Source organism: Hypanus sabinus, unplaced genomic scaffold (genome assembly GCF_030144855.1).
Source record: "Hypanus sabinus isolate sHypSab1 unplaced genomic scaffold, sHypSab1.hap1 scaffold_699, whole genome shotgun sequence".
In the NCBI taxonomy this organism is placed as follows: domain Eukaryota; kingdom Metazoa; phylum Chordata; class Chondrichthyes; order Myliobatiformes; family Dasyatidae; genus Hypanus; species Hypanus sabinus.
In genome coordinates this window covers 185,999-208,263 of record NW_026781551.1, presented here as the reverse complement: position 1 = coordinate 208,263, position 22,265 = coordinate 185,999, and the positions used below count along the sequence as shown (strand labels likewise).

Sequence of the window (22,265 nt, the reverse complement as noted above, 5' to 3'; positions counted from 1 at the left end):
GCACATATATGATGATATATATGATGATGATAAATATATGATGATTTTAATAGCTTGAAAGAGTTAGTTTTAATTGAAGAATTCATAAAGTTTGTCCCTGATGACATAAAGACATATTTAGATGAAAAGGATGCTGCCACTTTGCAAGAGTCTGCTAGATTAGCAGATGAGTTTGCTTTAACTCATAAGGTTAAGTTTACCCAGAATAAGAGTTTCCAAAAGAGTGCCAGGGATCGCCAGGGTAAACCAGAAATTACAGCTTGGACTAGTGACAAGCGTAAGGATGAAGGGAAGCAGTTGAAAGAGAAATATTCTGGTCTTGCTTGTTACTATTGTAAGAAAGCTGGTCATATGATGGCTAATTGTTCTGTCCTGAAGAAGAAAAAGGAAAAGGAGGCAGTCCCGAATGCCTGTGATCAGTCTGTTGAAGCACCAGTAAACCCATAGGGTTCTGAACATTCTGTTGAGGCTCAGTTATGGACTGAGAGTTCTGTCCAAATTAAGAAGGATTTGATCACTTTATGTTAAATGGGTTTGTATTAGTAAAGGAAGGGTGAACCCAAGAACCAGTGAAAATTCTTCAAGTTACTGGTGATTCTCAGTCACTTATATTAGACAGCATTTTAAAGTTTGGTGATGAGACTTAACACTGGTGAGGTAAATCTTATTAAATGCATTGGGGGTGGCATGGTTTCTGTGCTGTTGTACAAGGTAACTTTACTGTCAGGGTTGGTTTTGTGACCTGTTAAAATCGGATTATACTCCATTTTACCATTGGAAGATGTTAGTTTGCTGTTAGGGAATGTCCTAAAATTGTTCCTGCAGTGCTGTTGACAACTAAGACAACCACTGACGACCCACAGAGGGATTTTAACATTTATGCTTCCTGCGCAGGAACTCGAAGTATGGCTAAAAAGTCTGCCAATGCAGACAGTTCTGTGCAGCATGATTCTGATACCCATAATAGCCAAAATCGGGATTCATGTTATGACGTCAGGGAATTTCTGCCTTCATTGTTTCAATTTCAGGTCGTAAGTCTGATGAGAAAGATTTATCCCTGTGTAGGAAGGAGTTTATAGCAGAACAGAACCGAGACCCTGAGATTGAAGCTTTAAAAGAAACAGCAGTCTCAGATGATGAGACTAAGAAAGTGCCAGTAGGGTATTATCTCAAGGATGGAGTGTTAATGAGGAAGTGGAGGCCACCTGCTATACCAGCGAGTGAGAAATGGGCAATTGTTCACCAAGTTGTAGTTCCTAAAGTTATATGACTGAAATTTTAACTTTGGCCCGCAGTATGCCATTAGGTCAACATTTTGGAGTGAATAAAACTGTAAACAGTTATGAAATAATTCTACTGGCCTAATTTCAGGAAAGATGTTGTGACCTTTTGCAGAAGCTGTCGAACATGTCAAGTTGTGGGTAAACCAAATCAGGTCACGCCAGTGGCCCCACTCTGCTCTATACCTGCATTCGGTGAACCCTTTTTAAAATTTATAGTGAGGGGAACTTTGTCCTTGTTAAAGGAACAGTGGATTGATGGGGATGTACATGTTAACTTGTTAGACTTTGTTTAGAAGTTCAAGAATAAACTACACCAAGTCTGTAGTCCAGTGAGACAAAACTTAAAGATCTCTCAAAACAAAATGAAGTGTTGGTTTGATAAGTGAGCTTGAGAAAGAAAATACCAGGTCGGAGATAAGGTGCTTGAAATAGTTTCTCAAATTAATGACCTGAATAATGCTATTAAAACACCCGACCAACGTAAACTAACACAGGTGGTACACATAAATATAATAACTCCTTATTTTGACAAGCAGGCACCATCTGTGAGTGTTGTTGTCAAAACATATGAATCTGGCAACTGAGAATGAAACAATTGACTCGTCTGAGAATTTTCACAAGTCAAACAGGGTCCCAGTTAGGCTAATGAACTCGGTTGTTCCAGAAAACATTGTAAACAAGTCGGCTCATCTGCAGCCAAAGCAACAACAACAGCTGAAGGAAGTAATCCTGATGTTTAAAGATTTATTTCCCGATGTTCCCAAGCAAACCACGGTCGCAGTACATGATGTAGATATTGGTCAAGCCAAACCGATCAAACAACACCCATATTGCATGAACGTCGAAAAGTGTAAATGGCTGAGCAAGGAATTGAATATATGCTGAAAATGGTATTATTAGTCCATTGGCATCAGATTGGAGCTCACCCTGCATTATTGTGCCTTAACCTGATGGTGGTGTTAGATTTTGCACTGATTATGGGAAGGTAAATGCAGTAACAAAAACAGAATCCTCTCCTATCCCTAGGGAGGATGATTGCATCAATAAGTCTGGAAAAGCTAAATTTCTTACAAAGATTGATCTGTTGAAAGGTTATTGGTGTGTTCCATTGACGGACAGAGGTAGAGAAATTTCTGCATTTGTGGCACCTTCTGGGTTGTATGAACACAATGTTTTCTCTTTTGGAAGGAAAAATGGTCCAGGATCATTCCAGAGAATGATTGATTCTGTAATTCGAGGGTTAGAACAGACAGATGCCTATATTGATGAGTTAGCCACAGGGAGTGACACTTGGGAAAAGCATATCACTGCAGTAGAGAAGCCGTTTGACAGGCTTTCTCAGGACGACCTTACAGTTAACTTGGCTAAGAGTGAATTTGGCCATGCCACTGTGACCTGTCTTGGCTATGTTGTTGGTCAAAGCAAGTTGGCTCCTGTTCGGGCTAAAGTCCAGGCAATTTCTCAAGTTCCTATTCTGACTGCTAAGAAGACTCTTAGAAGGTTTCTGGGAATGGATGGATATTTTCGTAAGAACTTTGCTGCTATCACTCTTCCTCTGACAAATCTCCTGAAGTAGCGTGAAAAGTATGTTTGGACCGAACCTTGTCGGGAGGCATTTGATCGATTGAAAGTTATTATTTGAGGTTAGGCCAATCAATGTAGTGCTGTCAGCCAATTTCATTAGCAGATTGGAGCTGTGGGTGGCAACACAGTGTTATAGGTGCACAGAGAGTAAAGGAGAGGGCCAAAGAGACAACCCTGTGGGGTATGTGTCCTGATGGTCAGAGAGACAGAGGAGATGGAGCCCACTCTTACCACCTGCCGGCGATCTGACAGGAAGTCCAGGATCCAGCGACACACGGCAGGGTGAAGGCCGAGGTCTCTGAGCTTCTTGTCGATACTTCACGCCTTCGTATGGCTACTGCTCTGCCCATGACTGCAAGGAACTGCAGAGAACTTTGGAGAGCAGAGAACATCAGAGAAACAAGCTTCCCCTCCATGGACTCTCCGTACACTTCCTCTCCCTCAGAAAAGCAGGGCATGTACACAAAGAACCTCATAACCTGTACATTCTTCCTGCAAACCCGCTCCCCCATCGGGGAAGAGATACAAAAGCCTTAAAGCGAACCACCCGGCTCAAGGACGGCTTCCTGTCTGCAGTTATAAGCCAAATGAATGATAAAATGGACTCGACCTCACAATGTAACTCGACTTGACCCTGCACCATATGTCTATCTGCACTGCACTTTCTCTGCAGCAATAATGCTTTGTTACAGTTATTGTTTTATCGTATATCAGCTCGATGTACCGTTGTAATGTATCGATCTGTGTGGATGGTACGTCAGGGAAGATTTGAACTGTCGTTCAGTACATGATGATAATAAAATTCCCCATTTTAATTGTGTGCAAATATTAGACAGACTGAGCTTCTGCTCTGGAACCACAGAAGGAAACTGAACAGTTCTCTTTCTGAGGAACGCAAATAAATAGAAAAGGCTTTAATCTCTCATTACGATCTGCTGTAAGTGGGATCAGGTGACTAGTGCTGGGTCTCCCATATTAATATCAGAATCAGGTTTAATAGCACCGGCATATATCATGAAATACGTTCAGAAGTAGAACCTAATTTTTAACCATAGATTTTAACAATTGTGATTTAATATAAGAATATAAATATCACATTGTTAAATTATATAAATAGTACAAAATGAAAAAAAGATATAATAAACTATTTTAACTGTGCCGACTGTTTGACTGACTGGGTTGTTGCTTTGGAAGTAGTGGAGTGAAGCTTAACTGAACTGCACACATTTATGAGAAGCTCAGATAATTATAAAAAGCTAAATTCTCACATAAGTGGGTCAGACACCCAGAAACATCGGCAGCACTTCAGCAGGTAAAAACAGTGGAATGAAACATGCTGAAAATATTGCCGAAAAAAAACCATATTGTCCACCTCAACGAGAGGACGTGACAGATCCGGATCTCACTGCCTTGTCTGAACGGGGAAAGATGAAGCTACACGTATAGGTAGAGCAGTGACCCGCAGATGCTGCAGATCTGCAGAGAAACGTGAACAGGAAACGGGATCACATGGCCGCTTTGGTCTCTCACTCCCAGACAGATGTCCGTTTACCCACTACTCTGTGGAAAGACGCAAACGCCGCTCACATCTCCACTCACCTTAAATGTATTAGACATTTCAACCTCCAGGAAAAATATATCGTCTGTCCACTCTATCTATTCCTCTCGTAATCTTATAAACGTCCATCCAGTCTCACCCCAGCCTGCGCCGCTCTGGAGAAAACAACACAAGTTTGTCCAGCCTCTCGTTATAGCTCATGCCCTCTAATCCAGGCAGTGTCCTGGTAAACCTCTTCTGTGCCCTCTCCAAAGCCCCGACATCCTTCCGAGAATGGGGGCGACCAGAACTGTGTGAAACACTCCAGATGTGGTCTAACTAGTTCTATAAAACTGTGTTACGAACTGTGGCGTTTTAGAAACGAACCAGCAGCACTGGAGTTCACACTGGAGTCTGGTTTTGATGTTAAAACCATTATCTTTAGTAGTATCGACTTATAATATAGTAACTTAACGAAATGAAGGGAAGTTAACAGTGATATGTGTATATGTGTGTAAATATATCTCCCAGACTATCGAGACTGAGGGAACAAAGCTTAGAGTCTTGAGATGTAAAGTAGGAAAGTTCAGTAATCCACGGAATGATGGGACAGAGATATTTGTGATCCAGGGTGAAACGCAGAGAAAAGGCCGTTACTTCAACCAACCGCCGTCGAAGTTCTTATCCGCTGAATCCGTCCACATACGAGTTATCAGCGAAAGTGACCTGTCACAGGAATACCGTCTTCCAGGGGTTACCACACAACATACCCAGGCAAGGGTTAACATAAGATATTCCACAATCCACTCCTATGGATTATACGAAGTGACAGCCACACACATTCGTTGTGGTTCCGTGTACCGATGATCAACCCACTCTTGCGGGCATAGGAGAGTTCCAAGCCTCAGCTGCGACTAACTGAAGCCATCAGCTTTTCCAGTCTCTCTCTCTCTCTCTTTGGACTGGCCGACTGCCTGTCTGCAGATCGCTCTCTCTCTCTGATGGTTCGGTCCACAAGTCAGCGCTGTCAGCCTGTGACTGACGTCATAGTCCCGCCTCCTCACCCCGGCGCTCTTAAAGAAACAGTCACAGTACGACCGCAGGCTCGTAACAGCCGCAACACAACTTCCCGATTTTTGAACTCAATGCTTCAACTAATAAAGACAACCATGCCATTTGCCTTCTTAACCACCCGATCAATCTGTGCAGTCTCTTTCAGGGAGCGATGAACTTGGAGTCTAAGATCCCTCTGATCATCGACACTGTTCAGGGTTTTGCATTTAACAGTGTACTGTCTATTACATTCGACCTACCGAGCTGCCAAGATGATCATCACGAATCAAATCTCACTGAGATTTCTCAGGTCCTGTTGAATTTATTGCCAAGTGCACAAGTACGGGAACGTACAGGAACAGAGAAACACTGACTTGTGGCAGCATCACAGGCAAGTACATTCAGATAACACACGGAACATAAATTATACGAATCTCTGTCAGTAAAAATCTATAAATATGCTTTATGTCATTAACAATATATAAAATACATTGTGTCATGATCAATATTAAAATGTGCATTTTGTGTCAATAACAGTCTTGGAAATGATGAATTTGCTCCCTGTCTCCATTCCTCCTGTAATCCACAACCAGCTCCTGTGTTTTTGTCACAATGAGGGAGAGGTTGTTTTCTTGACACCACTGTGTCGGGGTGATGACTTCTTCTCTGTCGGCTGCGTCGTTATTATTTGGGATCCGGCGGATCAGTGTACCGTGGTCAGCAAATCTACCTAGCAGATTGGACCCCCCACTGCAGCCCCACAGTGCACTATGTACTGATTGCAAAGCTACGAAATTGCATGTGAATAGCCTCCCCTCCCCCAACTCCACTCTTTCTGCGTCACCAGCAGACTGGGACATCTCACATCTCGCTGCCTCCGCAAGGACATTAAACTGTGAACAACTATGGTCAGGGACTGATCTCTGGGGAACTCCAAACGCTACCTCCTTCCAGTCTGAAAACGACCAACTCATCCAGACACACACTAATGGCAGTTTATCGATCTCCAACGAAAAAGCCTAATCACCTACTCCTGATGTTCAATACCATTGCTGACTCTTGAGTTTACCACCGTCAAATGCCGGGAGGGACATAATAATCAGAAAGTCTCTAGTCACAGCCGTGTAAATAAAATGTGATCTCAGTCTGTGTGTGGCGCATGCTCAGAATGCGAAGGAGACAGACAAACTGAGCCAAGTCACAGACTGATGAAGGGAGGAATGATCCATTTTGACACAGAGAGGGAAGCCGAGAGTTCCTGATATTGTTCCTGATACCGGAACTGTGGCCAGTTAAAAGATGAAGCTTTGTTCCTTCAAAATGTTTTGAGTTGTGACAGTGTTTTTATCAGAAGGCACCATGAAGACTCAAATTATTTCAGTTAAACTCTTGTCCTTCACGCACTGACGTGCTTTGTAAACTTTTAACAGTGCAGGAAACTCGCTACAAGGAGAGCCCGAACACGTGTCCATGTCCGTGATCTGATTGGATACACCGCCATGACGTTCAGAGCACTGTGACGTCATTCACTGGCTCTCATTTTGGAAGGGATTCAGTCGGCCATCGCAGATACACCAACAGCTTCGCTCTGGGAAGCGGCCGTTCACCTGCTCCGTGTGTGTGAAGAGACTCATTCAGTTAAACCACCTTGTGATGCTCCGGTGAGTTCACAATAAATAGAGGCCACATTTCTGTCCGGAGTGAGCAAAGAGTTTTACTCAATCATCCCAGCTGCTGCAACACCAGCAACTTCACATCAGGGAGGAAGTTCAAATCAGCTCCGTGTTAAATGTTTAACCATCACGGTGACTGAAGGCAGCTGCAGGTCCATGGGGGACTGTTACTGTCAGATTCTGCAGTTCTTGCGGCTGCTCATCGCACCCAGGACTGAACCCTGGTCACTGAGCATTGGAGGAGTCTGTTCTGCTGATGTTAGCCTTAAACTAGACTGTTGTTTAATATTGTGGATCTGTGAAAGATAAATCAATTCTGTATCAGGTCCCGTGTCTCAGGTACTTACTGTCTCTACCACACTCACAATGTACACTAGAAAGGCCACTCGGCCCATCTGGCTCCTGCAGTGTTTCTGTTCCATATCAGTATATCAAAATCTACCCCTGCCGTTCCTCTCTCACTCTCCCTGAGATGACAGGTTGCAACTAGTCACCACTCCGTGGGATAGGAGATTTCTCTTGAATTTCATAGAATCATAGAAATCTACGACACATTACAGACGCTTTAGCCCGCAATGTTATGCCGACTATGTAACTTACTCTAGAAATTGCTTAGAATTACCATACCGCCTAGTCCTCTATTTTCCTAATCTCCATGTACCTATCTAAGAGTCTCTTAAAAGACACTATTGTATCCGCCTCTACCACCGTCGCTGGCAGTGCATTCCACACAAACACAACTCTTTGCTTAAAAATATTAGCTCTGACATCTCCCCTGTACCTACTTCCAAGCAGCTTAACCCTATTCCCCCTCGTGTTAGCCGTTTCAGCCTGGGAAAAAGCCTCTGACTATCCACAGGACCAATGCCTCTCATCATCTTATACACCTGCATGAATTCCCTGCATGATTTTCTCCGGGCTGAACAAGACGATGAGCTCACTGTGGTTGTGACGTTGTTCAGGTCTCCGGACGAAGTTGGTTAAACTCCTTCTTTCCCGCTCTTTTCAACGTTTTGTGTCATTTTCACCAATTTTAAAGGACTGTGCCTCAGACAGCTGGGTTGTTGCAATTGTTACGTACCAGCAGCAACAGATAACTAATGGAGTCTGGTTTCGATGGTAAAAACACTCTCTTCATTAGAATATACTCCAAATCTAAAAGACTGAACGAAATAAACAGCAATTAACAGTGTAATGCGTATATCTAGCTCCTAAACTATCAAGCTTGGGAAACAATACTTAAAGTCTTCAGATGGCAAAGTGGAAAAGTTCAGTAATCCACGGAAAATGTGAGTGAGAGGAGAGATTTGTAAATCCACACGAACATGTAGAGAGAAGGCAATTACGAAGAATTCCACACACATTCCACGCTGGGTAAACGAGAAAACAGTCGCCGAAGATCTTATCCGTCGATTCGTTACGAAATCCACTTAGAAATATCACCAGGTGACAGTGACAGGAATATCGTCTTCAAGTGGTTACCACAGAACACCCCGATTCCAGATAAGGGCCAACAAAAGTGATACCACAGACACTCCAACAAATCCACAAAAGGATTATACGAAGTGACAGCCAGACATCTGTTGTGCACTGCGTGCCGATGATCAACCCAATCTTTTGGGCACAGCAGTGACAAGCTGAAGTCTCTCTCACTCTCTTCCTCTCCCTCTCCCTCTCTCCCTCACTCTCTCTCCCCCCTCCTCCCCTCTGTCTCTGCTGCAGCGCGTTTGTGACCTCACAGCCGCGCCTCCCTCAGGCACTTAAAGCGACACTCACTCCGCTGTATCTGTCAGTTCACCAGCGCTTGAATGCCGCCGATTCTTGAATGTGGAGGCGGAGATGCTGGAGAAGACAGCGCCTCACTCGCGAAAAGGAGAGCCCGAGCACGTGTCCATGTCCGTGATCTGATTGGATACATCGCCATGACGTTCAGAGCACTGTGACGTCATTCACTGGCTCTCATTTTGGAAGGGATTCAGTCGGCCATCGCAGATACACCGACAGCTTCGCTCTGGGAAGCGGCCGTTCACCTGCTCCGTGTGTGGGAAGAGACTCATTCAGTTCACCCACCTTGTGATGCTCCGGTGAGTTCACAATAAATAGAGGCCACATTTCTGTCCGGAGTGAGCAAAGAGTTTTACTCAATCATCCCAGCTGCTGCAACACCAGAAACTTCACATCAGGGAGGAAGTTCAAATCAGCTCCGTGTTAAATGTTTAACCATCACGGTGACTGAAGGCAGCTGCAGGTTCATGAGGGACTGTTACTGGCAGATTCTGCAGTTCTTGCGGCTGCTCATCGCACCCAGGACTGAACCCTGGTCACTGAGCATTGGAGGAGTCTGTTCTGCTGATGTTAGACTTAAACTAGACTGTTGTTTAATATTGTGGATCTGTGACAGATAAATCACTTCTGTATCAAATTCCGTTTCTCACTAGAGAAGTCCCTGCCGATGTTTCTGTTCCATATCAGAATATCAAAATCTACCCCTGCCATTCCCTTCTCACTCACCCTGAAATGACAGGTTGCAACTAGTCACTACTCTGTGGGAGGAAGGATTTCCACTGAATTTCATAGAATCATAGAAATCTGTAGCACATTACAAATACTTTTAGCCCACATGGTTGTGCCGACCATGCAACATTCTCTAGAAACTGCCTAGTATTACCATACCGCATAGCCACCTATTTTCCTAAGCTCTGCGTACCTATCTAAGAGCCTCTTAAAAGGCCCTATCGTATCCGCCTCAACTACCGTCGCTGGCAGTGCGTTCCACACACACACACCGCTCTTTGCTTAAACAAAAATTAGCTCTGACATCTCCTCTGTACCTACTTCTAAGTAACTTAAACCTATTCCCCCGCGTGTTAGCCGTTTCAGCACTGGGGATAGCCTCTGTCTATCCACACGACCAATACCTCTCATCACCTTATACACCTGCATGATTTCCCCCGGTTTGAACAAGACGATAAACCCACTGTGATTTTGACGTTCTCTCCCCTCTCTCCCCCTCCCTCCTTTCTCCCTTCCTCCCCTCCCACTCTCCCCTTCACCTCCTCCCCATACCCCTCCCCTCCTCTCCTCCTCTCCCTCTCCCCTTCTCCTCTCCTCCCCTCCCTCTCTCCTCCCTTCCCCTCCCCTCCCCTCCCCTCTCTTCTCTCTCTCTCCCTCCCTTGGTGTTTCACGTCACAGACCCACCTCACTCAGACACTTAAAGCGACACTCACAGTAAACGAACCTGCGGTCTCGTAACACAATGCACCTCTAAAGTCTGACAGCAGACTAGCGAGTGAATCTTCGATGGTGTAGAGTCAGAAACCAAAGAGCTGCCAGATTGAGTCAGACTTTAGGGCTGCAAAGAGGAGGAAGAGGAATCAGACCAGCAGGATGTGGTTAAAAGTGAAAGATTAGAAGCATTTGGAAACTTGTTGATCGAAAAAAAAGGTGGTTAATTTCTGCAAAATACTGGTGGAAATCAACATTCAGGCAGCAAATGTGAAGAGGAATAAAAAGACAACGTTTACACCGAGCCTCTTCAGCATGCCTAGCCTGTGTACTCCGCTGCTTAACTGCTGCTTGAACTACAGAGATCTTCCAGCATTTTGTGTGCGTGCGGCTCTGTATTCCCAGCAACTGCAGAATCTCCTGTGTTTTATAACTGCATTTTACTTTGGCATTAGATACACGTTGATATTGAGTATATTGCTTATGGAAACCGCTTTCTGCGTTAAAACAGCTGCAGATTTTTCTATACACACGAAAAAACTGAGGTACAGACATTGAACCGGTGCTTGCAGAAATGTTTAATGGCACCGTGATTACCCATAGGGCCATGCGTTATGAATTTCGCCGGCGCTGAAGCACCGATGAAATGCGCAGGCGTCAGGTTGAGGACGTCTTCGAGTATCACGCATGCGCGCAGTACACTGAAGGCCTTGAAAATGTCGGGTGCGGGTAAGAGCGATTCTCCGTGTTTTTCTCTGAAACACCGACTTCAGAACGATTCCTGTGAAATCCGGGCATCACAGTCCGCAACCCCGGGACAGTCCTGCCCTCTTCCCTCTCTCTCAGCCCCACGATCCGTACACGGGCCCCGGGGAGCTTCCGGCTGATGAGGGAATGGGAACCGATGGATCTCTCAGACAGAGCTGAGCTCCAGCTATCTAAACGCAAGGATTAGGAACTCCGAGAAAGGGAACAAAATCTTTTACATCACCAACTGAGAAAATCACCTTTGTTCCAACTCCAATCACTAATAAGAGAAAATCTGAAGATGCTGGAAATCCAAGCAACACACCCAAAATGCTGGAGGAATTCAGCATTAGTACTCCTTTCCATGGATGCTGCCTGGCCTGCTCAGTTCCTCCAGTATTTTGTGTCTGTTGCTTGTTCTACCTCCTCTTGTTCTGGACTTTTCTACTGGTGAGAACATGTTTTGTCCCATTCTCTCTGGGTACTAAATGATATCAAACACCTTTGCCCTGGGCAACAAGTAGCTTTCACATCTCAAATGTGCCAGACTCCAGTGAGACAGAAAGACTTCTGCCCTTCCCTTCGTATTCATTGGCATTGCCATCACTGAGTTCACCACTGTCAGTCTCTGTCTGATGTGTGTATTGTGGCAATGCAAACGTTGCTGGAGAATTGGGGGAGGCTTCAGGGGAGGATAGAAACTGAGTTCAGCACTGTCAGTCATTGAGGGGGGGGGGTGAGGGTTCAGGGGAAATATTTATGTTGAATATAGAAACTGGTGATACTTGTGTGTATTCTGGTGTTGGAAAAGTTGCTGGAGAATTTGCAAGTGGGAAGAAGTGGCGTGATATTTGGAAATCCGAATTTTTAAAGCGTAACTTAGCAAGCAAACCACATATGGACAATATGCAAAAACTTTGGTGAGAAAATCCTTCATTACCCATTACAGGCCTGCTACATAGGTTGTGTGAGAGTGCAGATGAAGTGGATTGAACCCAGAGGAGATCAAAGTTCCTATTGACAGTGATTTGCTAGCTGTGAGAATGAATACCTCTCTATATAAAATTCACTGTGCACATCTTGGCACTGGGTAAAAAAATACACAGTGCAAGATTTATGTACACACTGGTTATTTCAAATTAGAGGGGGTATTGGAGGGAAGATGGGAGACCTGTAGTGTCCCTGATGCCCTCACTTACAAGATGTGCATCCAGCTGCAGCTTGTAACCCTGCACTTTAAGGAGTTGGAACTTGAAACGCATATGGGAATTGATGGTCATTCCAGATACCAGCACTCTGCCCAGTCAGGAGATGATTTCTCTGTCCAACTTGGGAAGAACCTCTCTGTAACAGTGTGATACCAGATCAAACCTTGGCAACTCAAGTAATCTCATCTGAAATGTTGTCCTACACCCATTGATGGATTTTGTAAATCTTTTACAGGTTAAAAACGGACAGGAATTTGTCTCCAGGAATCTCAAACACGACACGCCAGTTTTGTTGTCTCTGTCTAGATATTTAAGAAGTGGAGCAAGGGATCCTATCGACCATCCTTCCTGCTCAGACTGTGGGGAGGGATTCACTCGGTCATTTGACCAACTGGCAAGCCCGGCATTTTACACAGGAGAAAGGCCGTTCACCTGCTCAGACAGTGGGAATTGATTCACTTGGTCATTTCAACTGAAGGTACATCAGCAAGTTCACACTGGGCAAGGCCATTCATCTGTTCTGTGTGTGAGAGATTCTGCCGGGCATCCCACCTGTGGACACACCAGTCAGATCACACTGGGCAGTGGCTGGTCATCTGCTCAATTTCGGGGAAGGGATTCTCTCAGTCATCTGACCTAATGGCACACCAGCGTGTTCACACCAGGGGGCAGCCATTCACCTGCACAGTCTGCGGGAAGGGATTCACTCAGTCATCCCACCTACTGAGTCATCAGCGAGTTCACTCCGAGGCGAAGCCATTCACCTGCTCAATTTGTGGAAAGGGATTCACTCAGTCATCTACCCTGCTGGTACATCAGCAAGTTCACACTGGGGAGAAGCCGTTCACCTGTTCAGTCTGTGGGAAGAGATTCACTCAGTCATCCACCCTACAGAGTCACCAGCGAGTTCACACTGGGGAGAAGCCATTCAACTGCTCAGTCTGTGGGAAGGGATTCACTCAATCATCCAACCTACTGAGTCATCAGCGAGTTCACACTGGGGAGAAGCCGTTCACCTGTTCAGTCTGTGGGAAGGGATTCACTCAGTCATCCCACCTACTGAGTCATCAGCGAGTTCACACTGGGGAAAAGCCATTCACCTGCTCAGAATGTGGGAAAGGATTCACTCAGTCATCCAAACTACTGGTCCACCAGCAATTTCACACTGGGGAGCGGCCATTCACCTGCTCACCGTGCGGGAAGGGATTCACTAGCTCATCTAAACTGAAGGTACATCAGAGAGTTCACACTGGGGAGAAGCCATTCACCTGCTCAGTCTGTGGGAAGGGATTCACTCAGTCATCCACTCTACAGAATCATCAGCGAGTTCACACTGGGGAGAGGCCATTCACCTGCTCAGAATGTGGGAAGCGATTCACTCAGTCATCCAGCCTACAGAATCATCAGCGAGTTCACACTGGGGAGAGGCCGTTCACCTGCTCAGAATGTGGGAAGGGATTCATACTGTCATTTTACCTACAGAGACACCAGCGAGTTCACACTGGGGAGAGGCCATTCACCTGCTCAGTCTGTGGGAAGGGATTCACTCAGTCATCCAACCTACTGGTACATCAGCGAGTTCACACTGGGGAGAAGCCATTCACCTGTTCAGTCTGTGGGAAGCGATTCACTCAGTCACACCATCTGCAGAATCATCAGCGGGTTCACACTGGGGCGAAGCCGTTCACCTGCTTAGACTGTGGGATAGGATTCACTCAGTCATCACAACTACTGGCACACCAGTCAGTTCACAATGGGAGGTAGCCGTTGTTATGAATCCCTGGGTTTCGTTTGCTGTGGACTGTCATTTTAAAAGAGAGAGAGAGAGATTAAGAAGGTGAATCAGCCTGACTTGCAGCTGGTTTACATCGTGTGCAGCTTGTTTAGTTTTAACCGAGGACACAGACACTCAGAGTCAGATGGAGACGGAGGAAAAATGGAAGGATCAAAACCAGGGAACTAGGGGCCAAGTGTCACCGTTTGGAACTTTCCTATGGCCACAAGGGTGGGTTAATTATCGATTTACCGTACATCGAATGTGTGGTTGTCACCTCGTTTGATCCATAGGAGTGGATCGGATTTGGCGCATCGTGTGAAGACCACTTATGTGTTAATCCTTGCCGGCTGTGGTGTGGTTGTTCACTTGAAGACGACACACCTTGTGACAAGTCACTTTCAGTGATAATTTGTATGTGGATTTGGAGCGATGACAGATAAAATCTACAGTTACTGTTCTCTTGATTTACCACCGAAGAACCTGTGGAATTCTACATATTTGCGTTTTTTCGCCATTTACCCTGGATTACAAATCTCTCTCTCTCATCGCCTATACTGTAGTTGAACTGAACTTTCATACTTTACCATCTCAAGACTCTAAGCCTTGTTTCCCCCAAGCTCAATAGTTTGGGAGTTACATTTACACACAGTTATAAACTTAACACTGTTAACTTCTGTTTATCTTGTTTAAGTTGCAATTTTACAAGTAGATTCTAATAAGGATAGATTTAGCATCAAAACCAGACTCCAGGTGTAGTCTATTGCTGCTGGTTTGTTTCTAAAGCATTATGGTTTATAACAAATTTGGGGCCTGCATCTGGGATATGAACAAATGTGGGGTCTATTGATCGATTAATTATCGATTTGATTGGGGAAATCCCTTTTGACTTATTTGTGTGTGGAAATCAGCAGCAATGGACATTTATACATTTCTGGAATCGCCAACCCCTGAGGCATCAGGAAAAGCCAAAAAGAATGAATTACTGACTGTTGCTAATGGGCTGAATCTTAAGCAGGTAAGGGGGTGTGAAGGACCAGGGCAAGCATAAAACTGGGAAAGGAGGTAAAGGAAAACCAATAGGGATTTTATTATAAAATATAGTCATCCACCCCCTTTTTCAGAGACTGGGATCCCTGTTTCTACCGGTAATAATGTGCATTTCAATGTGTTCACTCAGCCCTCGATTCTCTAAATGAAAGGGTTATCCACATTTTATCTTTCTTTATATGATGACCCAACCATTTCAGGGATCAGTCTATTGAAACTCCATTGCACTCTTTATAACAAATACTCTCTAACCACTTTGTTAATCCTCTGTGCAAAAAAATGTGCATCTTCCGCTGCCCCGTGTTGCCCCAACCACTCACCTCCTGAACCTGTCATTGGCCCCACTTGCACGTCAACCATCTGCCGGTGTTTTCCCCCTAATGGGAATCCCTCTGCTCACCACCACTGTGGGCTCAGACATTTCCGCAGATTTCCATCGGGACAAACATCCTGTCTGCCCCCTCTCACACCATTTTTTTTTCCTTTCAATAAAATCCCTCCTCTCCCTCCCCAAGGAACTGGCATCAAACCGACAGGCCGGGCGGTCTCCTACCTCTCGACGACACATTAGCCTTCGGCCGCAGGAGACGCTTCACAAACGCCCCAACTTCCCTTGGAGGGAAATGGAAATAAATCAAAAAACGGACATTTACTCGACTGTGATGTGGAGTTTGAGGCTGGGGTGAGAGTCGAAATCAGCGGGGGTTACGCCCTCTGGACTTGTCCACCTCTGCGAACTGGTGGTAACAAGTGATTAACATCGCTTTGCACCAGAGGGAATAGAGCAGCCCCTGAATCCTCTGTTGACAGCTGTGGGGGAGGGCTGGTCATATGATTATTAGCCCAGCTATTAAACTGATAAAGCCCGAGCTCAGCCACACATGGATGACGTAAGACGCTGTGCATGTAAGGGCAGATCCCAGTGTGGGTAGCCCATGAGTGACGTCAGGCACGAGGGAGGTCAGTGTGACGTCACCTGTGGGGATGCACTCCCATTTAAATGCACCTTAATGTGCGTTTCTTATGATTTCAGAGGGATAACAACATTAATCACGGGTTTCATTACTGAATCCACTGTTGTGAGATGTAAAGTCCCCTGTTATGTGTCCGGCTGGGCCTTGTTGGTTGGGGGCTATTGATCTATTAATTATCTATTTGATTGGGCATATCCCTTTCGATTTATTTGTGTGTGGAAATCAGCAGCAGTGGATATTGATAAATTTCTGTAGGTTGGATGACTGAGTGAATCCCTTCCCACGTACTTCCTCATCCAGGTCATCCACTCTTGGTCTTCCTGGAATCATTCTTTGACACTTCTCCAGACCCACTCCAATACGAACACATCTTTTGCTCAGATAATAAGTTGTAAGTACAGGTCGGAATCTGCTCACTATCCACCAACAGTGATCTGTCCGATGTGTTGTAAAGCTATAGTATCGCATCCTTGCTCTTATATTGTTAACATTGCAGTTGTCATCCTTAATCAACTCAAGCAACAAGCAAATCTTTAGAGCCTCTTGCTCAAGGACTCACAAGCACTTATGCACATCTAATTTTTTCAAGTTTCATCCATTTTTTTTTCTACGCCAAATACTTCTACCAAATGTACATGAGTTGCATACACTGTATTTCAACTGCTACTTTGCTGGCCTTCTCCAGACCTATCGAAGTCCTTCTGCAGACTCCCGCTTTGCTCTAAACTACCTGTCCCGTACCTATCTTTGTATCAACTGCAATGTTCGTCGCCAAGGTATCAATTCTGTCATCCATCTCATTCACATTTAACATGAAATGATGCGGTCTCAATACTGACCCCTACAGAGCAGCATGAGTTACCGACAGCAAATCACAATTGCCCACATTATTCTGACTCTTTCTCCCTTGTCAGTACAAGTTTCTTTCCTGTAATTCCATGAGCTGTGATCCTGTTAAGCAGCCTCACGTGCAGCACCTTAGAAACATAGAAAACCTGCGGCACGTTACAGGCCCTTTGGCTCACAAAGCGATGCCGAACATGTCCTTGCTCTAGAAATGCCAAGGGTTACCGACAGCTCTCTATTTTTCTAAGCTCTGTATACCTATCCAGGAGTCTCTTAAAAGACCCACAGGATGCTGACTGTTTGGAACCCATCCCACAGGGAGAGAAAGAGGTGAACAACAGGGGAGGATTTAAAAGGACTGTCCTGGAACAGAATCACAGGCAGGGTCCAGCCGGCCTGAGTTGACCCTCTACTGTGCACTATGTGTGTCATAAATTCATTGTGTACCGGAGACAGAGTTTAAAATAGAACTGATTTATTTGTCTCAGAACCAGAATATTAAACTCCAGTCCCATTAAAGGTGAATGTGCAGCAGAAGAAATTCCTCCCATGCTCAGTGACCAGGGTGCAGAACTGGGTGTGGTGAGCAGCAGCAATAGTTGCAGAGTTCAGCACTTAGTCACTCTCGAAATTGCTTTCAGCAACGGTGATGGACATATATCCAGCATACAGCTTATTGAAACTTTCTCCCCAGTGTGAACTGGGTAATCTGTCACAAGTATAACAATGTTTAGGTTACGACTATAGAAAACAGGGATTTGGAGTGTGGGTCTATCCAATGAGAGAAATGTTCCTTCTTGTGAGTCTGGAAGAGAGATTTTCATGGTCTTTTGCTGGGGAGAGATGAGACGATGCGAATGGAGAGAGTGGGCTCTGATTCTTTTTTTTTGTTTTCTTTACTAACACTATAGTCAAAGTAAGAATTATAAATCTCAATTGTTTAATCACATATTGTGCACTGTTTGTTATTTCGGGGTACAGTACTGATTTGTAACAGGGGACGCATCACGCAGCATCCACCCAAATGACATTTCTTAAGTTTGGCCGGGCTGGGGCCAGTTACATAAGCTTAGATTACTTAGTGAATCACTTCCCACATTCACCGCAGGTGAACGGCCACTCCGCAGTGTGAACTCGCTGATGCACATTTTGGTTGATTTGGCTGAGAGAAACTTTTCCCAAAGACTGACCAGTGGATCGGCCTCTACTCAGTGTGAACTCGCTGGTGTCTCTGTAGTTGAGATGACCGAGTGAATGCCTTCCCACAGTCTGAGCAGATGAATGGCTTCTCCCCAGTGTGAACTCGCTGATGTACCTTCAGTTCAGATGAGCAAGTGAATCCCTTCCCACAGTCTGAGCAGGTGAACAGCCTCTCTCCAGTGTGAACTCGCTGGTGTACCTTCAGCTTGGACGACTGAGTGAATCCTTTCCCACAGTTTGAGCAGGTGAATGGCCTCTCTCCCGTGTGAACTTGCTGATGTACCTTCAGTTGGGATGACCGAGTGAATCCCTTACCACAGTCTGAGCAGGTGAACGGCCTCTCCCCAGTGTGAACTGACTTGTGTACCAATAGTTTGTGTGACAAAATGAATCCCTTCCCACAGTTTGAGCAGGTGAATGGCCTCTCACCAGTGTGAACTCTCTGATGTCCTTTCAGATTAGATAAGCAAGTGAATCCCCTCCCACAGTCTGAGCAGGTGAACGGCCTCTCCCCAGTGTGAACTCGCTGATGTACCTTAAGTTTTGATAACTGAGTGAATCCTTTCCCACAGGATGAGCAGATGAATAGCCAAACCCCAGTGTGAACTCGGTGATGTCCTTTCAGTTGGGATGACCGGGTGAATCCCTTCCCACAGTCTGAGCAGGTGAACGGCCTCTCCCCAGTGTGAACTGACTTGTGTGCCAGCAGGTCGGATGACCGAGTGAAACCCTTCCCACATTCTGAGCAGATGAACGGCCTCTCCCCAGTGTGAAATTGCTGATGTTCCTTCAGTTTAGATGACTGAGTGAATCCCTTCCCACAGTTTGAGCAGATGAACGGCCTCTCCCCAGTGTGAACCCGCTGATGAATCTTCAGTTTATCTGAGGAAGTGAATCCTTTCCCACAGACTGAGCAGGTGAACGGCCTCTCTCCAGTGTGAACTCGCTGATGTATCTGTAGGTGGGATGACCAAGTGAATCCTTTCCCACAGTCTGAGCAGGTGTATGGCCTCTCTCCAGTGTGAACTCGCTGATGTTTCTTCAGGTTAGATGACCAAGTGAATCCTTTCCCACAGTCTGAGCAGGTTATGGCCTCTCTCCAGTGTGAACTCGCTGATGTTTCTTCAGATTAGATGACCACGTGAATCCTTTCCCACAGTCTGAGCAGGTTATGGCCTCTCTCCAGTGTGAACTCGCTGATGTTTCTTCAGGTTAGATGACCAAGTGAATCCTTTCCCACAGTCTGAGCAGGTGAACGGCTGCTCCTGAATGTGAACTCGCTGGTGAGCCATTAGGTCAGATGACTGAGTGAATCCTTTCCCAGAAATTCAGCAGTTGACCAGCCTCTGCCCGATGTGGTGTGAACTGACTGGTGTGTCCACAAATGGGAAGACCGACTGAACCCCTTCTCACACTCAGAACAGGTGAACGGCCTTGCCCCAGTGTAAACTTGCTGATGTCCCTTCAGTTGAAATGTCCAACTGAATCCATTCCCACCGTCTGAGCAGATGAATAGGTTCCCCCCCCCCCCACCCCCGTTTAAAATGACAGGCATGGTAGTCAGTCAGATGATAGAGTGAATCCCTTCCCACAGTCTGAGCAGGAAGGATGACCGAGTGAATCCCTCCCCACAGTCTGAGCAGGAAGGATGATCGAGTGAAACCCTTGCTCCACTTCTTAAATATCTGGACAGAGACAGCAAATCTGGCGTGTTGTGTTCGAGATTCCCATTGACAAATTCCTGGTCATTTTTAACCTGTAAAAAGATTTACAGAATCGATCAATGGGTATAGGACAACATTTCAGATGAGATCTCTTGAGTTGTCACGGTATGATCTGGCAACACACTCTTTAAGTGAAGTTCAACCCAAGTTGGAGAGAGAAATCATCTTCTGACTGGGCACAGTGCTGGTATCTGGAATGTCCATCTCTGATGCTCTTACTGTGTCTATAAGAATGGAGCACTTCTGCCATCTCCAATCTGTGACCTGGCTCAGTTTGACTCTCTCCAATGGTATTATTCCCTGTTCCCACTGAGTTGCATGGTTTCCTGTTCCCACAGTAACTGAAACACTCTCACACAAAAAGCTAGCAGTGCATTCCATGCACCCACCACTCTCTGTGTAAAAAAAAGTTACTCCTGACATCCCCTCGGTATCAATTTTAAAATTGTCCTTAAAACTCTTAAAACCCCGAAACCTTAAAACCTTAAAACTCTGCTCTCTTGTGTTAGCCATTTCAGCCCTGGAAAAATAACCTCTGGCTATGCACGCGATCAATGCCCCTCATCATCTTATACACCTAAAAAAGTTCTTAACCAAAAAAATGACATTTTATACATTATATGTGATCGTGTTCATCTGCACTCTCACACAACCTATGTAGCAGTCCTGTAAGGGGTAATGAAGGATATTCTCACCAGAGCTGTTGTACATTGTCCATATGTGGTTTGTTTGCTAAACTGCACTTTAAAAAGAGATTTGCAAACATCACTCCACTTCTTCCCATTTGCAAATTCTCCAGCAACTTTTGCACCACCACAATACACACAGGTACACCAGTTTCTATATTGGACATAAATATTTCCCCTGAACCGTCCTGAGGAATTGAGGATATATAAACAAAATCATTTTGAACCTCTGGCCAAAATAATAATTAGGACTGAATAGGAATTTTGAACTGAAGTGAACTCAGTTTTCAGCATTTAGCTAAGACAGGCTCATTACCAGTTCTCTGTGGCTTGCAGAGAGACACACTGAGAGCTGATAACATTATACATTGTACTCTTGATTGAGTAAGTGGAGGAGGACTCACTGATAAGGACAGGAATGAACTTGTTTGTAATTAAGTCAGGGCCTTGCAAAGGGAATACCTGACAAGGACTAGACTGTACATCCATCTGTAATTAAAACCTTGATTTAATAAACTCTCAATTCTAAGTAATTAAGGTTTGCACCAACAGACTTGGGTGTACCAGTTCAAACAACATATTGCAATAGTAATGTATGGGCTTACTATGTACAGATATACGGCTGTAACCCGACTAAGTCAGTCCACTTGTTAGATAGTGGCAGTGCTTACGTGCCTTCCCTTTGACAACTGGGTCTCAATCTCCTGCAGGAGAATGCACAATAAACCATGGTGATGATAAGAAACTGGACTCCCGTGTTTTAATTGGATTCAACTTTTAACATTTGTCATCACGAACAGGATCCCAATACAGGGAGTGCCAAGCAGACAGGCTGAGTAAGCGGCTGGACCACTCTGGGGACTGCGGAGACTGACCGGGTGCCCAATAGGTATTTTACCTTTTGTCACTCTCTGTTAGTTCATTTGGAGGTACGGTCCCTCGCCCAAGGCTGATTGCTTAGCTTGACGGGATTGGGAACGAATCTGTCGAGAGGCTCGTATAAGGAAGGCAAAATTTTGCTAAGTGGGCATGAGGCTGACATGCCAGGTAATTTCATTAATTGAGCAGGAGGTGCCAGCCGGTTAAAGTTACCTGATCGATAATTGAGCAGCAGGATTTGTGCCGGGTAAATTACTTAGAGGACATGGGTCAATTGCAGTCGATTGATGCGAGTGGGCCAGGAGCAGCCCTACACAATATGTCTGAGAGTTTTCCAGACAAGGAAAAAGATTTTCAAATGTTAAGTGCAGCGCTGAATAAGAAATTGGGGAACAAAATGTGGCCATTGGGGGGGGGAGGGAAACTGGGATATTACATCATGAGAAGAAACAGACAATTTGATATGGAAAAAGAACTGTGGAAAGAAGTGGAAATTGTTGAAAGGGAGTGAAAGGAAAAGCAGATATGAAGTGGAACAGTATGTTATTAGCAAATTGGAGTAAGAATGCATGTGACAATGGGATAGAGGTATGTACTGCAAAAGTTGGGAGACGCTAAAAGTGAAGTGTGAATGGGTGGATGTGCGCCAAAAACGAGAGCAGGAAAAACAACGTAAGCAACCCAATGCCGGCCCAGTTAGGAGAGAAGGGCAGGAACGTCAGACAGACAGACAGACAAACGTACTTTATTGACCCCGAGGGAAATTGGGTTTCATGGAAAATTGGGTTTCGTTACATACTGATAGGGAAACAAGGGATCCCA

At 45.2% G+C, this 22,265-nt stretch overlaps 1 protein-coding gene across 1 annotated transcript; it reads left to right on the top strand.

The window, feature by feature from the left end:
- Positions 1 to 12,949: 12,949 nt before the first annotated feature.
- LOC132389907 (zinc finger protein 239-like) lies at positions 12,950 to 18,759 on the top strand. Its single transcript, XM_059962469.1, has 3 exons — positions 12,950 to 12,997; positions 13,214 to 13,972; positions 18,727 to 18,759. Exons 1-3 carry the CDS (start codon positions 12,950 to 12,952, stop codon positions 18,757 to 18,759), a joined length of 840 nt encoding a protein of 279 aa, XP_059818452.1.
- The last annotated feature ends 3,506 nt before the right edge of the window (positions 18,760 to 22,265 follow it).